Genomic DNA, 25,965 nt, shown 5'->3' on the forward strand with positions numbered 1-25,965 from the left:
GAGAGGGCAGCCTGGGAAAGAAAGAGATAATCAATCCTGGAGTATTTATTATGGGGGTGCGAGAAGTACGTGAAGTCCTTGGTGTCCGGGTGCAACGTCCTCCAAGCGTCATGAAGCAGAAGGTCTCTAAGGAGAGTCTTAATTGCTCGCAAGGCGGAGTACGGTAAGGAGGAGGAGCCCGAGGAAACATCCAGGAGGGGGGAGAGGGCTACGTTGAAATCCCCACCCACTACTAAAGTGCCCGCCTGAAATTCGGTCAAGCGAAGAAGCGTTGCCCGGAAAAAGGGTACGGGGCGTTTGTTTGGGGCGTAAATGTTCGCTAGCGTAAAGAGTTGACCACGTATGGTGCCCTTAAGGAAAAGAAAGCGTCCCTCTTGGTCTGAGACAGAATCTTGTAGCGTCCACGGACAGTTTTTAGAGACCAGTATAGAAACTCCCTTAGACTTAGAAACGCTGGACGTTGAGTGATAAACCGTCGGGAAGGAGCGATCGTAAAGGCGGGGAGTTTTATCCGAGCGGAAATGGGTTTCTTGCAGAAACACCACGTCCGCCTTAGCCTGACGCGCATAAAGCAAGAGCTTAGATCTACGCTCGGGAACGTTCAAGCCCCTGACATTAAGGGAAAGGATTTTCAAAAGTGGGTCCGGCGCATGCATCCCGGGGGAGTGCGCCACACGCCCCTTAGAGGAGGCAGGCATGGTGGTCAGCTTAGAGGAGAGAGAAATAGGGAGGGGAGAGGGGGAGAGGGCAGAGAGGAGGAAGAGCAGAGGAAGAGGAAAAGAAAGAAAGAAGGGTGCGGGGGATGAGAAGGAGAAGGAAGGTTAAGACGGGGAGGAGGGGGCAAGGGGGAGGAAAGGCTGTGGGAACAATCCGGTGGCAGGAGGTCCTGCCTACCTGTCAAGCACGGAAACAACAATGGGGGAGGTAGTGTTTAAGTGCAATGAGTGCCGTTAAGCTGACAATTGTAGTCAACCGTAACACACTAGGGGGGTTGGATAAAACCTAACCTGGAGGGCACACGTGAGATCCTGTTTCCACACTCGGGTGGGAGAGAGGAAAAAAAAAGGAAACAGGAGAAAAACGGGTAGAAACAGGAACCAACTGACTGTGTGCCCCGCCGACGGACAAAGAAAAGGGGATGCAAAAAGGGGAGAGACATTAACGATGAACAAGATGCAAATGCCCACAGGGATAGGGGAAGGAGTCCCGTATAATCAGTGCAACAGTATAAACCTGGCATGGGGTAAACTAGAGAACCGTTGTGGTGTATAACACATACCATGAAAAGTAGCCGGTCACTCACGTGCCTCCGGGGTCACTGGTGTCACCCACCACAAGGCCAGGAGCGAGTTAGCAAAACATAACCAAAATCTGGAGGCCCCTGGATGGGGCATGGCAGGACCACCACCCCCGATGGACGTCCGTCACCAGGGAGGGTGGGCCCCCCACTGCTTACAACATTAGCATTGTAAGGTCACTAAAACATAGACACATATTATGAAGTCCATCCTCCAAGCATATATCACACAAGAGAGGTCCGGTCGACTCCCCGGGGGCGGAAGGGATCCGCCCGGAACAGGCAAATCCCCCCCTGCACGACCCCGGGCAACCCACCCGACCCCCCAAGCTAGCATTATCCAGGGAAATATCAACACATTACGATAAACATTGAATTAGGCAACATTGCTATTGTCAACAGCGCCACCACATCCCGCGGACCACCTGAATAGGGTATACCTGGCATGTCCGATAGAAACCGAAAACCCAAAATCCAAAATCCAAAAGCCAACCCTCCCCAACCCAACCCCCACCCAGTGCAAAAGTAATCCGGTCCATATAAAGCACCGCAGCAGTCGGGAAGCCTGCAAGGTCCATAACCACTAGGCTGTGGTAACCGGGGGGGCGGGGTAGTAAAAGGAAGTCCAACAGAGGTAAAGCGACCATTAGTCAGCAAATAGCATGAACAGGCAGGGCACATAAAGGGTCTACGTTGCTGCGGATGCCAAAAGGCGAGATCTAAGCGGCAATATGCCAGTGCCTTGGGGGGGGGGGGGAGGACCAGGGAGGGGGGAGGCTGGCCGCCCGACCCTGGCAAGCATGGGTGGGCATACATCTGCGTTCAACGGTCAGGAGGGCAGGACAGTTAGAATACAGGGGCGCTGGACAATACATAAGCATTGAGTCAATGAGCAGTCCGAGGATGTTCATAAGGCACATCGGCTAGGCACGTGGAGTGGAGGTAGGACGGATCATAGCCAGCCAAAACATGGGACGAGGAAACAAAAAAACGTGGGCTCCATGGATAAAGGGGGAGAGTGGCAAGTCCAGTGAACTACGGGAGAACAAGGAGTGGGCAAGGGAGCATATAACGTGAAAAACAGTGATACTTGCCAGACGATCATTGGTGTCCCGACCATCAGTCACCTTGACGAGGCTTCCTTTGCTTGGGAGGTTTTGTGGGACTCGCCGCCAATGGCGGTATCTGCAGAGCTGCGAGGGGCCTGAGTGGTGAGGGTGAACGAGGACGCCTGAAACGAGAATCATGGGCCTCCATAGGTTCCTCTCTGGGCGTTGGTGCTGCTGGCGGACCCCCACGGAATGCAGCGTACCAGTTAGGGACATCAATCAGCGGGAGCCCCATGGCGGCACAGAAGTGTGGGAGTTCCTCCGGGACCCTCAGGAGAGCCGTACGGCCTTGCGCGGTGGCTGACAAGCAAAAAGGAAACTTCCATTTATATGGTATCCCCTTCAGCCTCAATGCTTCCAGCAGAGGGCGCAGATCTCTGCGGTGCTGCAAGGTTATGCTGGAGAGGTCTTGATAGATGTGAATAACAGCACCCTCATGTTCCAAATTGGCCCTGTTCCTGGCCTTTCGCAAGATCTCCTCTTTTAATTTGTAATCCACTAGGCAGCAGACCACGTCCCTGGGAGGGTCGCCATCCCTGCCCCTGGGGCGCAGCGCACGATGTATCCGCTCCATGTCTATGGGGGATTGCATGGGGCGATCAAGGAGGGTATTAAAAATACCTGTGACAGCAGGGGCGACCATGTCGGGTTCCACAGATTCGGGGAGACCACGTACCCGCAGATTGTGACGTCTACCCCGATTGTCCAAGTCCTCCATATGCCGTTGAAGCTCCCTAAGCTGCAGGGAGTGAGAATCCACCGCACGTGTGACAGACCGTAGCACTCTGTCATGCTGTGCTGTGACAGTTTCCATGCCCTGCACTCGGCCGGTCAGGCTTCTCATCTCCTCCCTCAGGTCATGGATCGCAGAGCCCAGCGTGTCCTTAATGTCGGCTGCGATCATCCGGAGGTCTGCCATCGTCACCGAGGGAGGAGGGGGGGTCGGCATAGCGGGTGGATCGGTGGCCGAGGCTGTAGCCGCAGCATAGGAGCGAGCAGGCTGCGAAGTTTGTGTGGAGGAGGGCGCCAAGCTGCCTGTGAGCGCCATGTTTGTCCCCTGGGTCCGGAACATTTCAGGGATGCTTTGGCTCAGCTGAGCCCCTGTGTCCCTCGGGGAACGTGATCGGGTGGCAGAGGAAGCCCGGGAGGTGGATCCCATCGTTGTCGGGCAGTGAAGCACCCGGGTCTCTCCAGCTTATGGATGCTGTTGTCCGTGTCGGCGGGAGCGCAGGGATCAGGCAGCCATCTCCGTGCGAGGTCAGACCACGCCCCCCATTTTAGAAATTTTTTTTTTTTCAAATATGAAATTTTTATTCAGGAATATTCATACAAAAAAACAAAATACAAACATTACTTCAAAGTGAAATTTACAACATTTTTTAACACGTAATTTAATCTTCCTCTTCCACTTTTTACCTCTTATATTCCTACATTTTTTCTCTCCTCCTCCCCTCCCTCCCTCCCTATCAAAAAAAAAAAAAAAAAAAAAAAAAAAGGGGAAGACCCCCATAAGTTTTTCTCTCCTCCTCTCTCTCCCCCCCTCGCCCCTCCATCCATAGCCAATGTTCAAGTGATCAAAGCAATCAATAAGTTTTTCCAGATTACTTTATCCTATTGTAAGTTGTTTCCCTTCTTCCGAGATTATGAATTGACTCCACTCCTCCCATATTTTCTTATATCTTCCCTGCCTATTCTGAGAAATTTTTAATTTGGGATGAACAAGTCATTTAAACTGCTTTCAGCTAGGACTTCACTTACTACATATACTGTAAAGCAAATGTGTCAAAACCATGAAAAACAGATGAAGAGGAAAATCCCTATGGGTACCATTATGTCAAAGTAGTAATTTATCTATACGACTGAAATTATTACAACCTCCTTTCCTGTGTGCCCTATCCATTACATAGAATATGCCTCAAATTTTAGTAGTCTATACATCAGGGCTTTTTTTGTCAGAATAGGTGCAGGAACCCTGCCCTTCCAAGTCCCCCATTTTTTCTGCCCCCACTCACTTCCGAGCCCCATTCCTTGGTTCCACCCCCTACCCACCTCCCAGTATTGCCCCTTTTAGACAATACAGATCCATGTATCATTTTTGCGGTGCAAAGTAATTTATATGGAATTTGGTAATGATAACAAGAAAAGCAGTAAAACAGATCCCCTGCAGTTAGTAACAATAGGACCCTGGCTGGCAACAATAGATCCCCCTAACAATGGACTACCCACAACAAAATTTCCCTGCTAGCAACAATAGACTCCCGGCATCAACAATGGTTCTCCCCCCACAGCCAGCATCAATAGACTCTTTGTCAGCCAACAATAGACCCTTCCTTAACAGTAGATCTCTCCCAGCAACAACTAACCCCCCAGCAATACAAGACCCACCCCCCAGCAACAATAGACCTCCTCCTCAAAAAAAATCCCCTCCAGCTAGCATAGATCCCCAAATCAACAGACCCTGCAGCACACCCCAGCAGCCCTTGCCATTACATGCAGTCAGTGCTGGAGGTGCCGGAACTGTGTCCCCCCGAGTTCTCCCTGAAAAAAAGCCCTGCTATACATTATACAAATATATTAGAAAATTTCTTTCCTAAGTGCCCTATTAATTATACAAGAATATGCCTCAGCCTTCTAGTCTGAACACTACCCCAATATCTTCATGATGGAAAACAACTCTGGGTTATTAAAAAATTGACACTTTTTCCCATCATATAAATAAAAGCATCACATTTTTTTGCTGGGCAAAATGATTACACTGTTTTACTTTTACCAAATATGAATATATTTGTAGTGCACTGCGACTGTCTAGCCAGTGATTACAGTAATGTTATAGAAACGCAGCCTATCACACCATACAAATAGTATTTTAAAAAACATGGAATGAAAACATAGCAAGTGCAAATCTTCAGATTTCAATCTCAAAGCTTGTGAGAATTCACAGACAATAAACTCTCCATAATCATTAGACTGTGTGTCATTCTTCAGTGAATTCCAGTTCCAGCTTTTATCATTCTAATGTTCACAAACTGTAACCTTATCCCTCAGTCAGGCCATAAGCCAAATGTCTAACTTAATAGCGCAAGTGAACTGTGGGATAAGGTCAGCGTTAGAAAGACTGGTGGGAATATGGTCCATTAGCTTTCAATTTGGCAAAGCGTCGTTGTCTATAACTTGAGAAACATGCGTTCAGTTTCATTGCAATAACCCCACTCAGCCATCAAGAACTCAGCACCAAGTTCGAAAACACAAAAACATTACAGTCCCCATTTCACTAAAGCAGTCCTAATACCAAAATAAAGAAACATTCATGAATTCAGTAAGATAAGTTTCCAACACTTAGCTGACATGGCTAAACAACAACACATCAAATAGACAATACAGTCTCAAGTTAGGTGTAAAAAGTATGTCAACAAAAATCCATGTCAGGTTTTTTTTTTTTCTTGGCACCGCAAGAGAAATGTTCCTTCACTTCTGTCCAGCAGTCAACATTTTATCATATAGGAAGCGAGGGAACTCTCTAGCAGCAAAATAGAGAGAAATATTTTATTTATTTTATTTTTAAAGCTGATGTCTATGTTTACTTCCACTTTAAGACCCCATTCACACTAGCGCGACTTGTCAGGCGACTTGGCCATTGACTAGCATGCCTGCCATTGACTAGCACAGGACCCGTTCTAATAGGAGCGACACAAGTCGCTCCGACTTAGAAAAAGTGTCCTGTACTACTTTGGGGTGACCTGGAGGCGACTTGCATTGACTTCAATTATATGAAGTCTTCACAGGTCGCCCCAGCAAGTCGTGTCGCCCCTGTCTGAACGGGGTCTAAATAGTTGGTCTGAGCCAAGCTGGTCCAAACAAACCATTTCCTTCACCAACATGAGCACCCGCTGGGTACAATGTATAAACTGTATGTAGACTCCGCTACATACAGTATACAGCACTGTGTTCTGGGTGTGAGACGAGACCTTCCCGTCTCACACTAGGAATAAAATAGCATCAGGCTGCGAGGTATTCAGCCATTCATAGGCAGCTTTGTATTCTATCATGAAATACAAAGCTTCCTCAGATTGGCTAAGCCGGAGAGGCAGGCTGATGACGGCACGATCTCTGACTCAGCCAGCGGAAGCTTTGCACTTTTTGATAAAATACAAAGCTGCCTATAATTGGCTGAGTGATGCTCACCCTGAAACTATTTTTTTCTGGGTGTGAGACAGGAAGGTCAAAACACACCCAAAACACAATGCTGTATACTGGATGCAGCTGAGGTTACATATAGTTTATAGAGGGCGCCCAGTGGGTGCACAGGTTAGTGAATGAAATTGTTTGTTTAGGCCAGCTTGGCCGAAACAAGCTATTTCAGGTGAAAATAAACCTGGACATCGGCTTTAATTAAGCCCCGGAGGATTTGGCTGCTCAAAGACCAGGGCCTATTTTGCGATTCGACACTGCGTGAATTTAACGGACAATTGCGCGGTCGTGCGATGCTATACCCAAATTAAGTTGACGTCCTTTTTTCCCACAAACAGAGCTTTCTTTTGGTGGTATTTGATCACCTGTTCGATTTTTATTTTTTGCGCTATAAACAAAAAAAGAGCGTCAATTTTAAAAAAATAACAATATTTTTCACATTTTTTTATATGAAATTCCATAAAAAAAAAAAATGTAAAAATCAAAATTTTTTAACATTTTAGGCCAATTTGTTTTCTGCTACATATTTGTGGTAAAAAAAAATTGCAATAAGCGTATTTTGATTGGTTTGCGAAAAAGTTATTGCGTTTACTAACTAAGGGAAAGATTTATGTCATTTTTATTGTTATTTTTTTTTTTTTAACTAGTAATGGCGGCGATCTGTGATTTTTTTTGCGGGACTACAACATTGCGGCGGACAGATCGGACCCCTGACTAACATTTTTGACACTTTTGGGGGTACCAGTGACATTACTACAGTAATCAGTGCTATACATATGCACTGTTACTGTAAAAATGACACTGGCAGGGAAGGGGTTAACTTTATTAGTGATCAAGGGGTTAAGTGTGTCCCTAGGGGCGTGATTCTAACTGTCAAGGGACATGGCTTGTGATGTAACCACAGAGACATACGATCCTACATAGCAGGATCGTATGATCTCTGCAGTTACATCAGGGAGAATGACAGACGGCTGTGTTTACATTAGCCACCTGCCTTTCTCCCAGCAGGAGATCGCGAGTGGCCGGTGGACATCGGAGCCGCCGGTCACTTGCGCGGGGTTGTTCGTGACCGAGCGGGGGCGGGAGCGCCCCCTACAGGCTCCTGGGCGAGCGACGTAGTACTACATCGCTTTAATAAAAAAAAAAAAAAAAACCTTTAACACACACTTTAATAATGACTTATGCACTATAGACATACTTACAGAGGAACTCATATATTACAAATTAGTGTTTATACACACAGAAAGTACTTACATATGGGTATATGTCCATATTTGTGCCTTTACAACAAAAAAGACAATTTCAAACATGTAAATGTTACCATGTCTGATAGATCACATACACATGGACAAGCCCATTTTGGGCTCCAAAATTAAAACTATCCCACTAAATTTGGGATTGTTATGGGTATGTGTTTTGATATCTGTTAGCAGAAACCAATCTGATTATTATATTATGCACCAACACCCCAAAAAAACAGCCTAGTTATTGTTGACTATACAGGCATTTACTTTATTCGTTTTTGCAGTCTTACAATTGCTTGTACCTCATTGCATATTTCTGAAAGTCGGTTGACTGCCAAGAACAGCTTAAGTCACTTGAGACTTTTTTTATTAATTGTCTTGATTCTATGAACAATAAAAACAACCTAAATTTCGTAACATGTACTTGTTGAAAATGTTCCGGAAAATTAATAAAACAAAGGTTTTTAGAACTCATGCAGATACTATTTTGGACTACTGTTTCATTCTGTGGATGACAACTAGACCTTAATGTCCCAAACAGCAATGTCTTGAAAAGAAGCCCCCAATAGAATTCCATATACACTAAGGAATGTACACCAACAGTCACATATTGTACAAGAAGGTCACTACAAAACACATGGCTGGGAATCGCCAAATGTTTTAAGCAGTTTAAAAGGGAAACAGATTCCCGGGAGCAGCCTGGAAGAGATGAAACATTCTGACAGCATTCACAAGTCTACAAAAGTCCCTTTGTCCCAGCACATATTGATGACCATTCCATTCAGGACTCCCCGACATATGCAAGAAGGCTATTTATACCAAACCCTCTTTCACAGTAAATGTCCTTCAGTTCCTTCTTTCTCGTTTCCTTGGATTCCTCTAGTAGACAGAATTTTTTTCTCCAGACAGACAATTTTAAGATTTTTATTTTTTTCCGTCAAAAGGTTAGATGTTGCCCAATCTAATATGGCATGATGTGTAAATATATTATGTTTATTTTTAATGAAGAGGCTCTAAAATCTTTCCTAAATTTTAAATAAGTGTCACCACAAACAGCAGGCTATTACTAATTCAAAGGACTTATTCAGGAAAGCAGTGCAAAGTGCAATGGCCATGCAAAGTGCTAAGCCCATAACCAATAACAGCTAAGGTAGCCATAGATCGATCAAAATTTGGCAAGTACAGCAGGGACCGTCTGCATTTCAATTCATGTGATTCATCTATTGACATTCCCTGTTCATTGGGAGTGGATCTAGTGATTGACTCATCTTGGACTGGACTACTGGAAAATGTGTGTCTGATCAGCATATGCAGCTAGTCAGCTGCAGCACTGATCAGTGTATTCTGATAGCAGGGGAATCCCGCTATCAGAATACAGTGATCTCCCATCCACCTTGAATGTGTGAATGGGGCAATTCGTTCAGTTTTTTTTTTTTTTGTGATCAGCCCAGCTGAAGAAGAATAATGTATGGCCAGCTTTAAGGGGGACCTTTTTTAAACTTCACATTTCACAAGAATCAATAAAGCACACATTAAAATGATCAAATTACAATATTATTTTGTACTAAAAAATACCATTTCCTGTGTGTGAATAATAATAAAAAAAAAGACTTCCAAGGTTTCCATGATGATTTGACCTAAAGCCTAGGCACAAATTACATGGTCTGGCTACCAAGAGAACTGTTGTCATTTCATATCATACTGAAAAGTCTGTTTTCAGTTAGATAGACCTAATAAAAATCTTGTAAAAAAAAAAAAAGAAGGTTCAAGCAAGGCACAAAAGCAGAAGATGTAACAAACAAGTAGAAGGCCCCTTTCGCAAAAGGATGATATGGATTCCAAACTGTGGGTAAACGCACATGTTCAGGACCGAAGTTTGGTCCCTGAACTTCTTAGGAGCAACAATCGCGCTCAGAACAGCTCATTCAAGAGAATAGGCTGCCCTATTCATGAAATGTATTTCAAAATTGAAAAGCAGGGTACAAGTTCCCACTATGTATAGTGTTAACAGGGCCTAAATGCTGCATACAAAAATATGATTACAAACTATACATAGAGAGCTGATAGTAGAAGAGGGGAGCTTATGCAGGAGAGAGAATGTGGAGGGGTATAGGAAAGGAGGGGATGATGGTGGTGGCCAGGGCTGGAAAGAAGTTGGTGGTGGTGGGGGGGAGGTATGGAAATGATGGTAGTGACAGGGGACAAAGACTGTGTCAGGGTCTCATCTTGAAGAAATACAGCAACCACATGTGTAAACAAAACAGAGAAGGAATTTAAGTAGAAGTTTGGAGAGGGAGGACGTGGGAATTATATAGAGCTGGAACACTAAGATCTGAGGTGAACAGCAGGATTGTTTTGAAGAGCTGGTTAGAAAGCCAGTAGAGGAAGACACAGGACATATGGAGGAAAAGGGACTTTTTTGACTTTTATGATGCAGGTCATCATAAAGCCCACCATCATATTCTACCCCTTTCCCCTTTCACCATCAACACATGACAGAATCTTCTCTCAGCAGTGAGGAGGGAAAAGACACTAATGCAATGTATGGGACCAGATCCTGGATAAGTCAATAAGGAAGAGAAGGGGTCAGCAGGATGACACCGCTTTCTCTGTTAAAGAAGATAGTGGGGTCATCTAGCTGCCTGCAGTCTGCTGTTGGAAGGAAGAAACAGAAATGCTGATTCTTTATCAACTGCTCATTCTGTAATATGGTCCTGTCATCACGTGTGCAAGCAACAGAACCTTACTTGCTTATAGTGTCCCCCCTCCCTCTCCTAGTCATAGGCTAGGTATACATGTACAGTTTATTGGTTGGTTGTTCAACCAACAGGTTGAACAAAAAAAAAAACTGACAGATGTCACATCAAGACAAGTGATGCTGATGCAGGGATATCTCCCACCGCTGTATTGTATTCTGATAGGGTGGATCCCCTTTTCCCTCATCAGAATACACAGATCAGAGCCTGCAGCCATTGGCTACAAGCGCTGATCTAATTATGGTTTTTCAGCAAAACCATTTGACAGAAGCTAGTCGTTAGACCGGCTTCTGTTTAACAGACAGTGGTACATGTGCACCAAAAGTAGTTCAGTTCCTTCTGAACTGGCCAAATTTCAGTATGTATGTACTGGGCTTAAGTGCTTGTATACAAGTGATGAAAAAGAGAGATATCAGGAGGAGTTTCTTTGAAAAGCGCTGTGCATAGTGCAAAACATGTCAGAATAAAAAAATTATTATACTACAGCATTTATTTAGGGCCAACAGTTTACGCAGCGCTTTACAACAAAAAAGACAGACAATACAGTTACAATACAATTTAAAACAGTAGGAATCAGAGGGCCCTGCTCATTAGAGCTTACAATCTAAGAGGGAGGGTCAAGAGATACAGAAGTTAATCTAGCGAGCAGGAGGTCTTAGGAGGAATAAAGAGAAAAATGTGGCTGGTATTTTGAGACAAGGTTAGTGATATAGCTCGGTGCCAAGCTGTTCCTGCAGGCTGTCTTAATAAAGGAAGATCATTTTGCAAAGATCAGATTTAAAGGAGAAGTATAGCCAAAGCTTGTTTGGCTGTACTTCTCCTATGGATCACAGAAGTGCAATTTGTTTTTCACTCCTGTGATCCATTTTCAGCAGAGAGCAGTCTAAAGTCCGCTCTCTGCTGACGTCACAGAAGTCAGTCCGGGCACCACGTCATCGCGACAGTGGAAGTCAGGAACTGCCAGGTGCCTGGACCGATACCCGGCTGAGAGCCTGAACTGGCCCCCTTCCCGCCCCTCCACAGCCCAGCGCTCCAGGAGGGAGCAGAGTGGAGGGCTGTGACTGACAGTAAGCAGCTCTCTGCTCAGGGAGCTGTCAGAACCAAGTGATCGGCGGCGTTCGATCACTCAGTTCTCAGTGCAGAGACACCGGGGGACAGATGCAACATCTGACTGATGCTGCATCTACATAGGTAAGTATGTATATGGAAAAAAAAAAGCAAAGCCATACTTCCCTTTTAATGACTAAAAAGAGACATGTCTAATTTATCTGCTGTCTGAGATCTTGGATTCTTAAATTCAAATTGGTTAAAATGCTATATTAAAAAAAATAAAGAAATGCCGGAAAACTTCCAGTCACATATAATTAGGTATTCCCATCAAATAAAGAAGGCACATAACTGTGAAGAGTAGCAACAATATCATTCTGGAACAATTTCCAATATTCTGCCAACACCCTAGCTTCTCCACCATTCATCACAAAATATGACAAAGAACTTGTAAAATTCTTTTACCAGAAGGGAAACACTACATTTCAAAGGTAACTGAACTGAAATCAAAACCACTTTCTATTTTTTTTTGTACTACAAAGTATATCGTGTATCATCTTTCAATATATCAATCACCAGGAACAAGTCACCTTTCATTAAACATCTCACATATTGAGTGAGCCAGAATACAGCCCTGAACTTGACAAAGAATTCTTTCTACAGAGGTCAGAGTCCTAACACAATCTGTTCTGAAAATATGTATATGTTAGGACTGGCTACAATGCTCCAGGCAGATCCCACCATTCCAGGACCCCTGCTTGTAGAAAGAATATTCAAACCATTCTGACTCAAGCAAACACACTTAAACGGGGATTAATTCCTCAATAACTTAGTTTTCCTAAGTGAACTTTTTCAAGATAAGTCTTATGTACCATCAGTGTAGTAAATTTACATTACATCTCATATACACACAAGTGGCAGCTCAGGGGGTGAGCTTGCCAGTGCTTCACGAGAAACTGAATTCTACAAGTTGGGCAAAAAAGGCAGGCAGTGGGCATTGGGCTAGTCACTAGTATTGCCTGTTGACTCTCTGCAGCCAATGTTTTCCTTATTAACAACTTACCATGCCTTGCTCAACACCTCAATTGCCTGACTTTTTTGTTTTTGCCTTAGTGCTGTAGGGGATGAAATTTATAATTTTTCTTTTTTTTTTTTTTTTTGGAGGGGGGCGGACTATCTATACTAAAGAGTATACAGTGCATCTGGAAAGTATTCACAGCACTTCACTTTTTCCATAGTTATGTTACAGCCTTATTCCAAAATGGATTAAATTCATTATTTTCCTCAAATTTCTACAAACAATACCGCATTAGGACAATGTGAAAGAAGTTTGTTTGAAATCTTTGCAAATTTGTTAAAAGTATAAAACGAAAAAAATCATATGTACATACAGTAAGTATTCACAGCCTTTGCTCAATAGTTAGTTAAAGCACCTTTGGCACCAATTACAGTCTCAAGTCTTTTTGATTATGATGCTACAAGCTTGGCACATCTATTTTTGGACAGTTTCACCTATTCTATTTTTGCAGGACCTCTCTAGCTCCATCAGGCTGGATGGGGAGCGTCGGTGCACAGTCATTTTCAGATCTCTTCAGAGATGTTCAATTGGGTTCAAGTCTGGGCCACTCAAGGACATTCACAGAGTTGTCCCATAGCCACACCTTTGTTTTCTTGGCTGTATGCTTAGGATCATTGTCCTGGTGGAAGATAAACCTTTTCCCCTGTGTGAGGTCCACAGCACTCTGGAGCAGGTTTTCATCAAAGATCTCTCTGTACATTGCTGCATTCATCTGTCCCTCAATCCTGACTAGTCTCCCAGTTCTGGCCACTAAAAAACACAGCATGATGCTGCCACCACCATGCTTCATTGTAGGGATGGTATTGGCCAGGTGATGAACAGTGCCTGGCTTTTCATTATGGGGTATTGTTTGTAGAATTTTGAGGAAAATAATTAATTAATTGAATCCATTCTGGAATGAGGCTGTAACATAACAAAATGTGGAAAAAGTGAAGTGCTGTGAATACTTTCCAGATGCACTATATACTCTTTAGTGAAGATCGTCTGCCCCACTCCAAAAAAAAAAAAGAAAAGAAAAAAGTAAACATTTAATCCCCTGCAGCACTAAAGCAAAAAAAAAAAAAAAGTCAGGGCAATTGATGTGTTGAGACCTACACAGAGCAAGCTATGGTAAGTTGTTAATAAGGAAAACATTGACTGCAGAGTCAACAGGCAATACTAGTGACTAGCCCAATGCCTGCCTTTTTTGCCCAACTTGTAGAATTCAGTTTCTTGTGAAGCACTGGAAAGCTCACCCCCTAAGCTGCCACTTGTGTGTATATGAGATGTAATGTAAATTTACTACACCGATGGTACATAAGACTTATCTTGAAAAAGTTATCTTAGGAAAACTGCTAAGATAACAAAATGTAGAAAAAGTGCAGTGCTGTGAATACTTTCCGGATGCACTGCACATATTCTGTTCGCACATGCCTGTTGCTTGTGACACAGCAATGAAATCATATTTTGTAGTTACAAGAACTGTGGCATGTGTGTGTCATGTGTACAGTGAGTAGGCTCAGGTTTTATTCAATCATGCCCCTTTAATCTCTACCACTGTGCAATTTAGCCACACCCACTGCTAGGTGTAAGTCTCTCTCCTTTAGATGCTCAAGCATGCCCCAGGTCTTTCATAATCCTAGCAATGTCCCCGCTTTGTTTTCTCAAGTCAAAGCCTGCAGCAAAGAGGGCAGTATCATAGTAGTTACGTTACCAAACCTCACTTCCAAAACCATATAATATGAGGTCAAACCTGAACACTTTCAAATTTTATGCAATGGGGCAGGCACTTGCACTGCATAGTTGAAGGTAAATCTAAAGGAAATCGAACAAGAAAATGTTATAATGTATGGCCAGTTAAACCTCCTGAAATTAGAAGTCTGAGGTAGCAAGTGCCTTATATCTTGTACTCTAGAGATATAGCTATAAGGCTGCAAGAACAGGAGTGTGTAGGCACTCACATACCAGGAATTGCATTGCTCTTTAAGGAAGAATTCCAGGCAAAAGGTACATTTTTAGGGAACTGCATATGAACAATTAACATTCCTAATTTTCCCTATAACAACAAAAATCTTCCGTTTTTAATTTCAGGTCCACTATAAGTTCCAGCATTAACTCAGGCCTAGCATCAACACGGTCTTGCCAACTTCTGACCTACCCCACTTCTCATGACCTAACTAGGTACTTACTTACTAAAAGTGATTGCAAAGTCTTGTTTTTTTTTGTATTTAAATAAAAATAACATGTTGAAATTACCTGGCCTGTACAGTGTTTATGCACAGAGTTTCTGGCCCCTCCCTCCTATCGAGTGCCCCCACAGCAAGTAGCTTGCTATGGAGGCACCTGAGCCGAGCAGCAACTCCAGGTGTCCATTCAGACATGGAGCCGCCCCTCTCGCTCTTCATTGGCCAACTAACTTTGACTGACAGCAACGTGAGCCAATGGCGCTGCTGCTGTGTCTCAGCCAATCAGGAGAAAGATTATTGGATGGCAGAGTCTCCCCTGCAACATCGCTGGATAGGAGTAGGAGAGAGATTATTCTTAATATTATACAGGATTTATAGAGTGTCAACAGTTTGCGCATCACTTTATAACAAGAGTGCAGACAGTACAGTTGCAATACAATTCAATACAGGAGGGCCCTGCTCTATACAGCTTACAATCTAAAAGGGAGTATCAAGTGATACAAACAATAACTGTGGTGGATGAGCTGATAAGAGAAAATAAATGTACAGTTGTTAGGTGGGGGCAGGATAGGCTTCTCTGAACTAGATGGAATTGTGTCTTTTTTCAATCAGACTAACTATGTAATTATGCAAGAAGAATTTTCAGGAATCGCCTAAAAGTGGACAGAGTAGGAGATAGTCAGACAGATAAGGGTCAGACAGATAAGGGTAGGGAGATAGGATGGGAGAGGCTCAGGAGGAGTCTTGGAGGCGAGCATGGGAGGAGGTGACAAAAGAGCTAGCCAGCAGGAGGTCTTGGGAGGAACAAAAGGAAATTATTTAGTTGGTACTTTGAGACTAGGTTAGTGATATAGCTGGGTTGTGAGTGGCTTTGTAAGGTGTTAGTATTTTCAATTGAATTGAATTGGTGAGTGGAAGCCAGTGGAGGGATTTGCAGAGAGGGGTAGCAGATAATAAATGGTTGGCAAGGCAGAGGAAAAGGGGGGCAAGGAGATGGGGTGCAGGTTGTTAAGATTGATGGGGTCCAATGAGGGCTTTTTATGCATTATAAAATATTTTTAAAAGGGTTAAATATTGAGTCACTGGGTCAATCTCCAATATTGACTAAGTACTGACATAGCACTGGTATTAATTATCTATTGGCACTATTTCAAACAGAAACTAAAGTAAAACACAAACAAGCTTCAGAGGATATCGGACTTATAATTTTCTATATGTTCCCATTCACATAGCATAAAACTTTTTTTAGAAATTACACTTTAATATGTCTTTCTTTTCTAAAAACTCCAATACTGAAAAAATCCTGCTTAGCTCTCCCCTTCTATGTAATGTTAAAGGGTGATGGGGAGCCATGTCTACCATGATTAACCCTGTCTGTGTTGTGCAAACAGATCTCAGTTACAATTGTCCTCTAATAAAAGGTTAAATATATAAAGGCTTGGGTTCTGCATTGTATGTTAATGCACTTTGTCCAATCCGTCCCATAAGCACACTGCAAGCTAAGCCTCGTACACACTAGTTTTTTTTTCGTTCAACCCATCGGGTTGAAAAAAAACAAAAAAAAAAAACCTGACAGCTCAGGTCAGAGCCGCTGTACTAACAATCTGATGTTAGTGCAGCTATCTCCCCTGCTAAGCCATTGTGTTCCGACAGGGGGACGGCCCACTGCCAGAACACTTTAGTCAGCACTTTCAGCCATTGGCCATTTATTGGTTGAACAAGATGGACTTGTGTCTTTTTTTAACCTGACTAACTATATATCTATGATCGGGAGTCAGTCGGCAGACCTTTTCCGGTCATGAGCCTTCGACAGAAGCTGGCTAGCTTTCATTTCTGTACAACAATGCACTTTTGTAAGTACAAGCGTGCTTAATAAAAGGAGCATGAGTAAAGAAACTTGACAGAATTCGAAAGTGCTTACTTTTTGCTTGCCTCACATACATCAGTGATATTGGAAAAGAGATGGTGGTTTTCCGTCTTGGTCATAGTGGAAGAAAGTTGCTTGGAATTCTTGAACATCCGAATTAAGATCTCTAAACTGAGCAGGTATGAGTGTTCAGAAGAGATCACTTCAAAAATAGCCTGTAAAATGAGAGCAAAAAAACTGACATGTAACAAACCTATGAGTGCAAATCCTGTAACCTAACAACCAGAAGTAGATTGAAAACTTCCTAAAAGTAGAATCAAAGCAAACTGCTAAATACACAGTTTAAGTGCAAAAATTCTATCTATTTTCACATTTTTATTTAGACAGTCTTGTGATTTAACCTATGCCACAATCTATAGCCAGGTGGGCGACACTCCTATTTCCTGGGACTGCTCTGCATTTTACAAAGCTTCCCTGTGACCTCCAACCTGCTTTAGGCAATTCATCAATCATCACTCCGCTGACTAATTGCCCAATAAGAAGGTTGATGACATTTCGATTGGCTACTTCTCTGTTTGCTCAGGAACTAGAGATGGGCTCGGGCATGTTCGAGTTTGTACGTGCCTGATCCCTCCAGGAAGCCGACACTGCACTCCATCTGTGCAGCTGCTGATCGGGAAATGTCTCACTGCCTGTGATTAGCGGAGTGCAGTAACCGCTTCCTGGCGGGATCATGCATGTGCCAACTCAAACACGCCCGAGCCCATCTCTATCAGGGACTGGTTTTAACAAATTTCAGCAGGGACTGCATGAATTTCGATCCATCTATGGTTTTTTCCATTTGTGAGAAGTTGACCTAATAATCACATTCTCATGAATGGGCCTGTTGGAAAATTTGTGTTCGATCAGCGCTGCATGGAATTGGCTGCAGCACTGATCTGAGTGTTCTGACAGAGGGGGAGTGACTGCTATCATAACACAACTGTGCAGCTATAATGTGTGGATGAGGGAATCCATTCAGTTTCTTTTGATCATCCACCTGGCAGATCAAAAAAAAAGAAAAGAAAAAATGATGAATGTATGGCCAGGAAAGCAACACAACCCAAATGTGTTTAACTTTGGATAACTGGGAGAAATGTTGTATTTATGGTTTAGGCTCTGATGTTTATCTTTGAATTTCTTTGCCGCCCTCTTTAAGAGTCTGTGCTGGAAACAAGCCATTGGGAATAGCAGTGGCAAAAGTAGGATTTAGGATTTTTTAGGCAGCAAATTTTCTAATTAGGTCTTTGTAAGTATTTGACATATGCATCAGATCCTCCATACAGTCCCCACATCAATTGTCGTGGCCCAAGTCCTCATTCACTACTAAACCTAGGCCCCCTAAACTGAAAGAAAAGAAGGTGTTAATATTTTAGGTTACATTCCACTGAATGGTTAAATACATACCTCTTGCCTTTTCCTTTCTTCCTGCCCAATACTCTGGGAGAGCCCATTCTTCCTTACCTGAGAAACACAGAGATCATTTATAAATATACATGTTCTATCACTTCCATTCCCCAAATCGTTGAGAAAAACACTTCATTGTATAGTAAAAAATGATCATGTATACAGAAAGATGGCAAGATAGAGTCAGAGTTATAGTTTAAAACTATAAATAGTGTAAAAATGCACTACATAAATTAGGTAACTGGATAGGTTCTTAAAATGTATATTTAAAAATTGCACACATGAGAATTATATTATATATATAATAAAAACAGAGAAGTGAGCTTGTAAAATTGGAAGGTCCCCTAAAAAAATTAAAGGTGAATACTGTAATATTATTAATAAGTGCTCTATAAAAGCACAATAAAATAAACTATGTTGATATTATTCCTACAGTACACTGACAGATCCCTTTTTTTAATATATATATATATATATATATATATATATATATATATATATATATATATATATATACACACACACATATACATACATACATACATACACACACACCCCCATACACACACATAAATAATTATTTGATACCCTGCAGATTTTGTAAAGTTGCCCACTTACAATGATATGAAGGGTCTATATTTTTTATCAAAGGTGTATTTTAAATGTAAGAGACAAAATATCAACCAAAAATTCAGAAAAAAACACGATACTAAGGTTATAATTTGAGTTGCAGTTCAGTGAGTAAAATAAGCATTTTTATCCCCTACCAACCAACAGAAATTCTGGCTCCCAGAGACTGGATTCCGTATGTGCTCATGTGGTACACAGATTAGTCCTATCAATTTAAGAAGGTGCTCCGAACGACAAATCGTTATGTGTATAAAAGACACCGGTCTACAGAATTGTTCTTCCATTCAAACCACACCATCATAGACAAAGAGCTGTCAAAGGACGTCAGGGTCAAGATTTTAGATCTGCACAAGGCTGGAATGGGCTACAAGACCATCAGCAAGAAGGAGACTGTTGGAGCGAATATTTGCATATATACAGTGCCTTGAAAAAGTATTCATATGCCTTGAAATTTTTCACATTTTGCTATGTTACAACCAAAACATAAATGTATTTTATTGGGATTTTATGTGAAGGACAAAAGACAAAGTGGAACATAATTGTGAAGTGGAAGGAAAATGATAAATGGTTTTCAAAACGTTTTACAAATAAATATGTGAAAAGTGTTGCTTGCATTTGTATTCGGCCTGCCTGAGTCAATACTTTTAGAACCCCCTTTCACTGCAATTGCAGATGCAAGTCTTTTTGGGGTATGTCTCTGCCAGCTTTGCACATCTAGAGAGTGACCTTATTCTTTGCAAAAAAGAAAAGCTCAAATTCTGTCAGAATGGATGGAGAGCATCTGTAAACAGCATTTTTCAAGTCTTGCCACAGATCCTCAATTTAGGTCTGGAGTTTGACTGGGCCATAATAACACATGAATATGCTTTGATCTAAACCTTTCCATTGTAGCTCTGGCTGTATGTTTAGGATTGTTGTCTTGCTGGAAGGCGAACCTCAGCCCCAGTCTCAAGTCTTTTGCAGACTCTAACAGGTTTTCTCCTAAGATTGCCCTGTATTTGGCTCCATCCATCTTCCCATCAACCCTGACCAGCTTCCCTGTACCTGCTGAAGAAAAGCATCCCCGCAACATGATGCTGCCACCACCACCATGTTTCACAGTGGAGATGGTGTGTTCAGGGTGATGTGCAGAGTTTGTTTTCCGCCACACATAGCATTTTGTTTCTGACCAGAGCACCTTCTTCCACATGTTTGCTTTGTCCCCCACATGGCTTCTTGCAAACTGCAAACAGGACTTCTTAAAGCTTTCTTTCAACAATGGCTTTCTTCATGCCACTCTTCCATAAAGGCCAGATTTGTGGAGTGCATGACAAATAGTTGTCCTGTGGACAGATTCTCCCACCTGAGCTGTGAATCTCTGCAGCTCCTCCAGAGTTACCATGGGCCTCTTGGCTGCGAAAATTAAAGCTCTCCTTGCCCGGCCTGTCAGTTTAGGTGGACAGCCATGTCTTGGTAAGTTTGCAGTTATGCCATACTCTTTCCATTTTCAGATGACGGATTGAACAGTGCTCCGTGAGATGTTTTGTGAGATGGTCAAAGCTTGGGGGGGGGGGGGGGGGTTTCTATAACCTAGCTCTGCTTTAAACTTTTCCACAACTTTATACCTGACCTGTCCCGTGTGTTCTTTAGCCTTCATGATGCTGTTTGTTCATTATGGTTCTCTAACAAACCTCTAAGGGCTTCACAGAACAGCTGTATTTATACTGAGATTAAATTACACACAGGTGGGCTATTTGCTAATTAGGTGACTTCTGAAAGCAATTGGTTCCACTAGAGTTTAGTTAGGGGTATCAGAGTAAAGTGGGCTGAATACAAATGTACACCACACTTTTCAGATATTAATTTGTAAAAAAAAAGTTGAAAACCTTTTATCATTTTTCTTCCACTTCACAATCATGTGCTACTTTGTGTTGGTCTATCACATAAAATCCAAATAAAATATATTTACGTTTTTGGTTGTAACAAGACAAAATGTGGAAAATTTCAAGGGGTATGAAAAAAATTTCAAGGATATATATATATATTTCTCACTCACAAGCTTTTAAAACTGGAACATCTGGAACATCTAATAAAAAAAATAACACTGCAATACAATGCACTATTCTTAACGTCTAGTGACGTAGACCTACGTCGGCTGACTTTGCGTGGTTGTACTGGGGTGATGCCTCTAGCTACAGGCATCATCCCAGTACCGTTTTTTAGAGCCGGTGGTCGGCTTTCCAGCGAAAATGACCGATCGATCATTACCCCGACGAGCGGGAGGGGACGTCCCCCCCTCCCGCCGCCTTCTGCGGCTTTGCCCAGTTCTCCCGTCCCACCGGGAGACCCGAGCACCCAGTCGGCACCTCCGCCGGCTGGATGGAGTCCCGATCAAAGCTGCAAGCGTCCGGTGACGTAGCCCGGAGTCGGCGTCCATGACGTCACGTCCGGGTTACTCTGCTGCTAAAGGGGGCAGATTCAAAAAGTGACAGTATGCAAAAATGCAATTTTCTGCGTTTTGAATACATGGAAGTGTAGTGGAGGGGTCTAGGGTCTTTTAGACCCTCGATCCCTCCATTAGGCTACATTCACACCTGAGCGTAGCGTTTTTCGCGCGTTTTTTACCGCGATTTTACCGCGATTTTTGCGGCGTTTTTTACCGCGATTTTACCGCGATTTTTACCGCGATTTTTGTGCAGGCGTTTTTAGATTGAATAGAGATCAATGGAAAACGCCTGTAATCTGCCCAAAAAGAAGCTCATGTACTTTTTTGAGCGTTGGACGTTTTGTATACAGCGTCAAAACGCTCAGATGTGAACAGGGGCCATTGAAATGAATAGGATTTGTCTTGTTGGGCGTTTTGAGAGCTGATCCTAGAGCAGAAAAACGCCCCAAAAACGCCCCAAAACGCCTAGATGTGAACGGAGCCTAAAGAGTACCTGTCACTGCATATTGCTGTCACAAGGGATGTTTACATTGCTTGTGACAGCAATAAAAGTGATCAGATTTTTAAAAAAAAAAAAAAACCTGTGTTAAAATAAAAAAAATCAAAATAAAATAAAATAGGAAAAAAAATAAAAAATTTAGCCGCCCCCGTCAGCTCGCGCACGAAAGAAAACGTATATGGAAGTCGCGCCGCAAATGAAATCGCTGTTAAAACCACACATGTGAGGTATCGCCGCGATTGCCAGAGCATGAGCAATAATTTAAAAAAAGAGCTACACTCACTCTAAACTGATAACCATTAAAAAATTTTAAAAGCGTCGCCTATGGAGATTTTTAATTGACCGTAGTTTGTCGCCATTTCGCGGGTGTGCGCAATTTTAAACCGTAACATGTTGGGTATCTATTTACTCGGCGTGACATCTTTCACAATATACAAAAAAAAATGGGCTAACTTTCCTGTTTAGTTTTTTTAAAGTGCAGTGAAATGTGATTTTTCGCAATTTTTCCAAAAAAATGGGCGTTTGAAAGACCGCTGCGCAAATACCGCATGACAAAAAATATTGCAATGACCGCTATTTTATTCTCCAGAGTCTTTGCTAATATATATATATATATATATATATATATATATATATATATATATATATATATATATATATATATATATGTTTGGGGGTTTTAAGTAGTTTTCTAGCAAAAAAATACTGATTTTAACTTATAAACAAAAAGTGTCAAAAATAGGCTTAGTGGTAAAGTGGTTAAAGGACAATATTATCCACCATCGGTAGAACACAAGGACAGAAAAGCAATTATTTCTCCCAAAATGCGTTAGCACAATGAACATGTGAAACACTGACTGCATAATCTAATGATGGAACAGTAATGTTCTAAAAGATGTGCAGAAATGACAGCGAAAACTAGATCCCCATCAGCTGGTATGTGAAAGTTTTATGGAAAGACTGGACAGATTCCAGAAGCCAGCTGGTGCTTTATATTTCTGAGACTCTTTACCTGTTGTCACTGGAAGCACATGTCCTCGGCTGTTGAATTCTACACTTAACCGGCTGGTTCCAAAACTTTACAATTGATCCATCTACTGCTCTTTTATACCTTGTAGTTACAGCCTATAATAGCATACTCTTATTTTTGATGGTTAATACTCGTAACGTTTTCAAAGTAAAAAAAAAGTACATAAATATTCTCTTGAATCAGAAATTTTAGAGATGTAGGACAGAAGATACCAACAATTTCCCAGTGTTCCTATTCGCATGTAGAAAATAATCAGTATAGTAGTTTACTTCTCATGCAGAGTTTGCTAAATATCTATGGATACTTATTTCAACATGGAAGGGAATGGAAGGAGGCTGCTTTGTTGAAGTAAAAGAAAACTGCAGCACATTTGTGTCAACATGAAAAAAGAAAAAAAAAAAAAAGAAAAGATTAAAACGGTGCAGTTGCATGCAAATCTTCTTGTCCCTGAACCCAGAAGAGCAGTTGGTGTGCCCCAGAAATGCATGCCTGCCAACCAGACTTGTATAAAGTACTCGAAATTTCTACTTGAGTAAAAGTACAAGTGCTCGCAGAAAAAGTTACTTAAGTAGAAGTACTAAAGTATTCAACATTTTTTTTACTTAAGTATTGCAAGTAGTTTTTTCAAAAAATTTGCTACTTAAGTACTAAAAGTAAAAAGTACCAGTAGTTTTGAAAAAAAATTTCTACTCAAGTACTGAAAGTAGAAGTAGAAGTACTGTGTTATGTAGTTATTAAAGAAAGAAGTCAAAAGTATGAACATCATATTGTTTTTATTATTTCAAATGATTTATTCAAATGATTAACCTGTGTTTGTTAGTAGTTTCTTGATGCACTTTAAGCGCTGTAGCACCATTTATTTGTTTGTTTCATATTTTCTTTTTATTGGAAAGATTTGGTAAAGCAGCTTTTATTATACACAGCCTTTATTTTCGTATGCGCTGATTTACAAATGACATTATACACATTTTTTTGAGCTTTATGCAACCTGCCATCTACTGTTCTGGCAGTGGTAATTTTTTTAAAAGTAACGAGTAACTATGCAGCACAAAAAAAAAATACTTGAGTAGAAGTATCGAAATCATCGAAAAAATGTAGTGAAGTAAAAGTAGAAGTAGGAGAAAAAAATTCTACTCTAGGAAAGTACAGATACCGCATTTCGGTACTTAAGTACAGTACTTAAGTAGTTCTACTTCGTTACTATACATCTCTGCTGCCAACCACCTTCATTTGTACAGAGCTGTTTTTCTCAAAAAACTCAATCAGACCCAATGCCTGAAATGAGCACTTGCCAGAAGGTTCTGAGCTTTACCAAGCAACCCCACAAATGCCCAAGTGAAAAATGACTAAAGCTGGTGTTCTGCGGAAAATGCCAACTTGCCGAGAACTCCAACGACTTTACTTCCAGTGAGTGTACACCAGGAATAATTGGAGATTTCGACCTTTACACTCTGGTAGGCGCTATAATGAGTGGAGATTGTTAGTCCACCCGCTAGTTGTTGCCGCCTTGGAGGTGGCTAGGTTGTTGGTTAATAACGGGCAGACAAACAATGTCCACTCATAGCGTGTACCGGAGTGTAAATGCTGCCGCCTGTTCTGTGAAAATACCAAGTAGTTGAAATGTCCAATTATTTCTCATGTTCACTCACCAGAAGTGACATGATTGGAGTTCTTGGCAAGTTGGAGTTTCAGCAGATCACTGGCCATAGATGGAATCTCATTTCGATTCATCTATGAACAGGCTGGTTGTTCTGAAGAAGTTGATCTGTTTTTTTTTTTTAATTCGATCACTGCTATAGCCTCCAGCAGTGAAATCTCCTGCTTTCAGATAACAATAGTGTAGTGGGTGGGATTCCCCCCATCGACACTGACTGCGTTTATGAAGGAATTCTCTTTCCTTCAACCTGTGGTTGAAAGAAAGAAAATTCCATAATATATGGGTTGCCTCAGGCCAGCCATACATGGAGCGAATTTCTGGTTTCGGTGGTTGCAAGAAAGAAATTTGCTCGATTCCCCCATCGATAATCGCAGGTAAAACTTGGCATGCTGGTTGTACCCAAGTCGATCAATCACTCAACTTGGTACATTCAGCCTGCCCATATACGGTCCGAATCTCGGCTGGTTTCTGGTGACCGAGCCGGGATTTGAACCATGTATGGTCTGCCTAAGATGTTAAGAATTAAATGTAGCGATAAAATGTATACACAGTGTATATCCACTGTAATGAATAACCAAAAAACAATTCCCTACTACTACCTTTAAGCTCGGTCAGTTTTAATCACATTCACTGGTCCTTTTAGCTATCACCTGCTGTTATCACTGTTAGAAGGCTATTGTTTAAGGTCTCTGAACAACCTTTTAGTAGCTGCTTAAATAAGTTAGAAACTACAATAAAGATTTGAAAAACAATGCTTTGTTGAATTTTGTCCTTCTGAACCTAGCCATACCCTTGATTTTTATCAGCCTTTCCCTTTCTCTGCTATGAGTAAAACAAAACAAGAGAAATAAGGATGTCCATTGATGGATCTTTGGCTGGTCAAAAAAAAAAAAAAGATGAACAGATTTCCATCCACACAAGTAAGGTCGATGGAGGAATCTTCCCCGCTCTGCTATTGTATTCTGGTGGTGGGGACTCTTCTGCTATCAGAATACAGTGCATTGATAATGCTGAAGCAGATTGCCTGCAGGCACTGATTAAATGAAAATATTTCCCTCCATGCCCTATCAAAGGGACGAGTTTGACACCACGTCAAGAAAGACTACCATTAATACTGCCAATATTACTAACCAAGATTTGGCCCACGTTTCTCAAACGTACCCTGCTCATTGTACAAGTATACTTATACCCAATAGACTGAGCTTTGCTAGCCGTAGCGACCAAGGAGGTGAACTCACTTCCTTTCCTTGTGTCCCCTCCCCCCTACATATACACACACCTCCCCCCTCCCTTTTTCTCTTTCTCCCTTCTTCTCACCCCCTCCTTTTACTATCCCTCTCCTGTATCTTTCCCTACACCCTTCTTATCCTTCAGACAACCCCAAACCCAAAACAAAACCAATCATCACGCTTCCCTTGATAACATCAGCCTACACCAAATGGAACTTCTAATGTGCGATTTATAGAGGCCAATAAGAATTGTTCTCTTTGCAACCATCTAACTGGAGAGTTTAAAGCGGTAGTATCC

At 42.0% G+C, this 25,965-nt stretch overlaps 1 protein-coding gene across 1 annotated transcript in view; it reads right to left on the reverse strand.

The window, feature by feature from the left end:
* The window catches only part of ARHGEF26 (Rho guanine nucleotide exchange factor 26), a 231,045-nt gene that overhangs the window by 114,721 nt on the left and 90,359 nt on the right, over positions 1-25,965 (reverse strand). The window contains exons 5-6 of the mRNA XM_082251520.1: positions 18,198-18,254; positions 16,806-16,966 (exon numbers count right to left, since the gene is read on the reverse strand). Of these exons, the coding sequence (XP_082107646.1) occupies positions 16,806-16,966; positions 18,198-18,254 (218 nt within the window). The remainder of the gene's footprint in view (positions 1-16,805; positions 16,967-18,197; positions 18,255-25,965) is intronic.

Source organism: Pelophylax lessonae (genome assembly GCF_965119305.1).
Source record: "Pelophylax lessonae genome assembly, chromosome: 3".
NCBI lineage: Eukaryota > Metazoa > Chordata > Amphibia > Anura > Ranidae > Pelophylax > Pelophylax lessonae.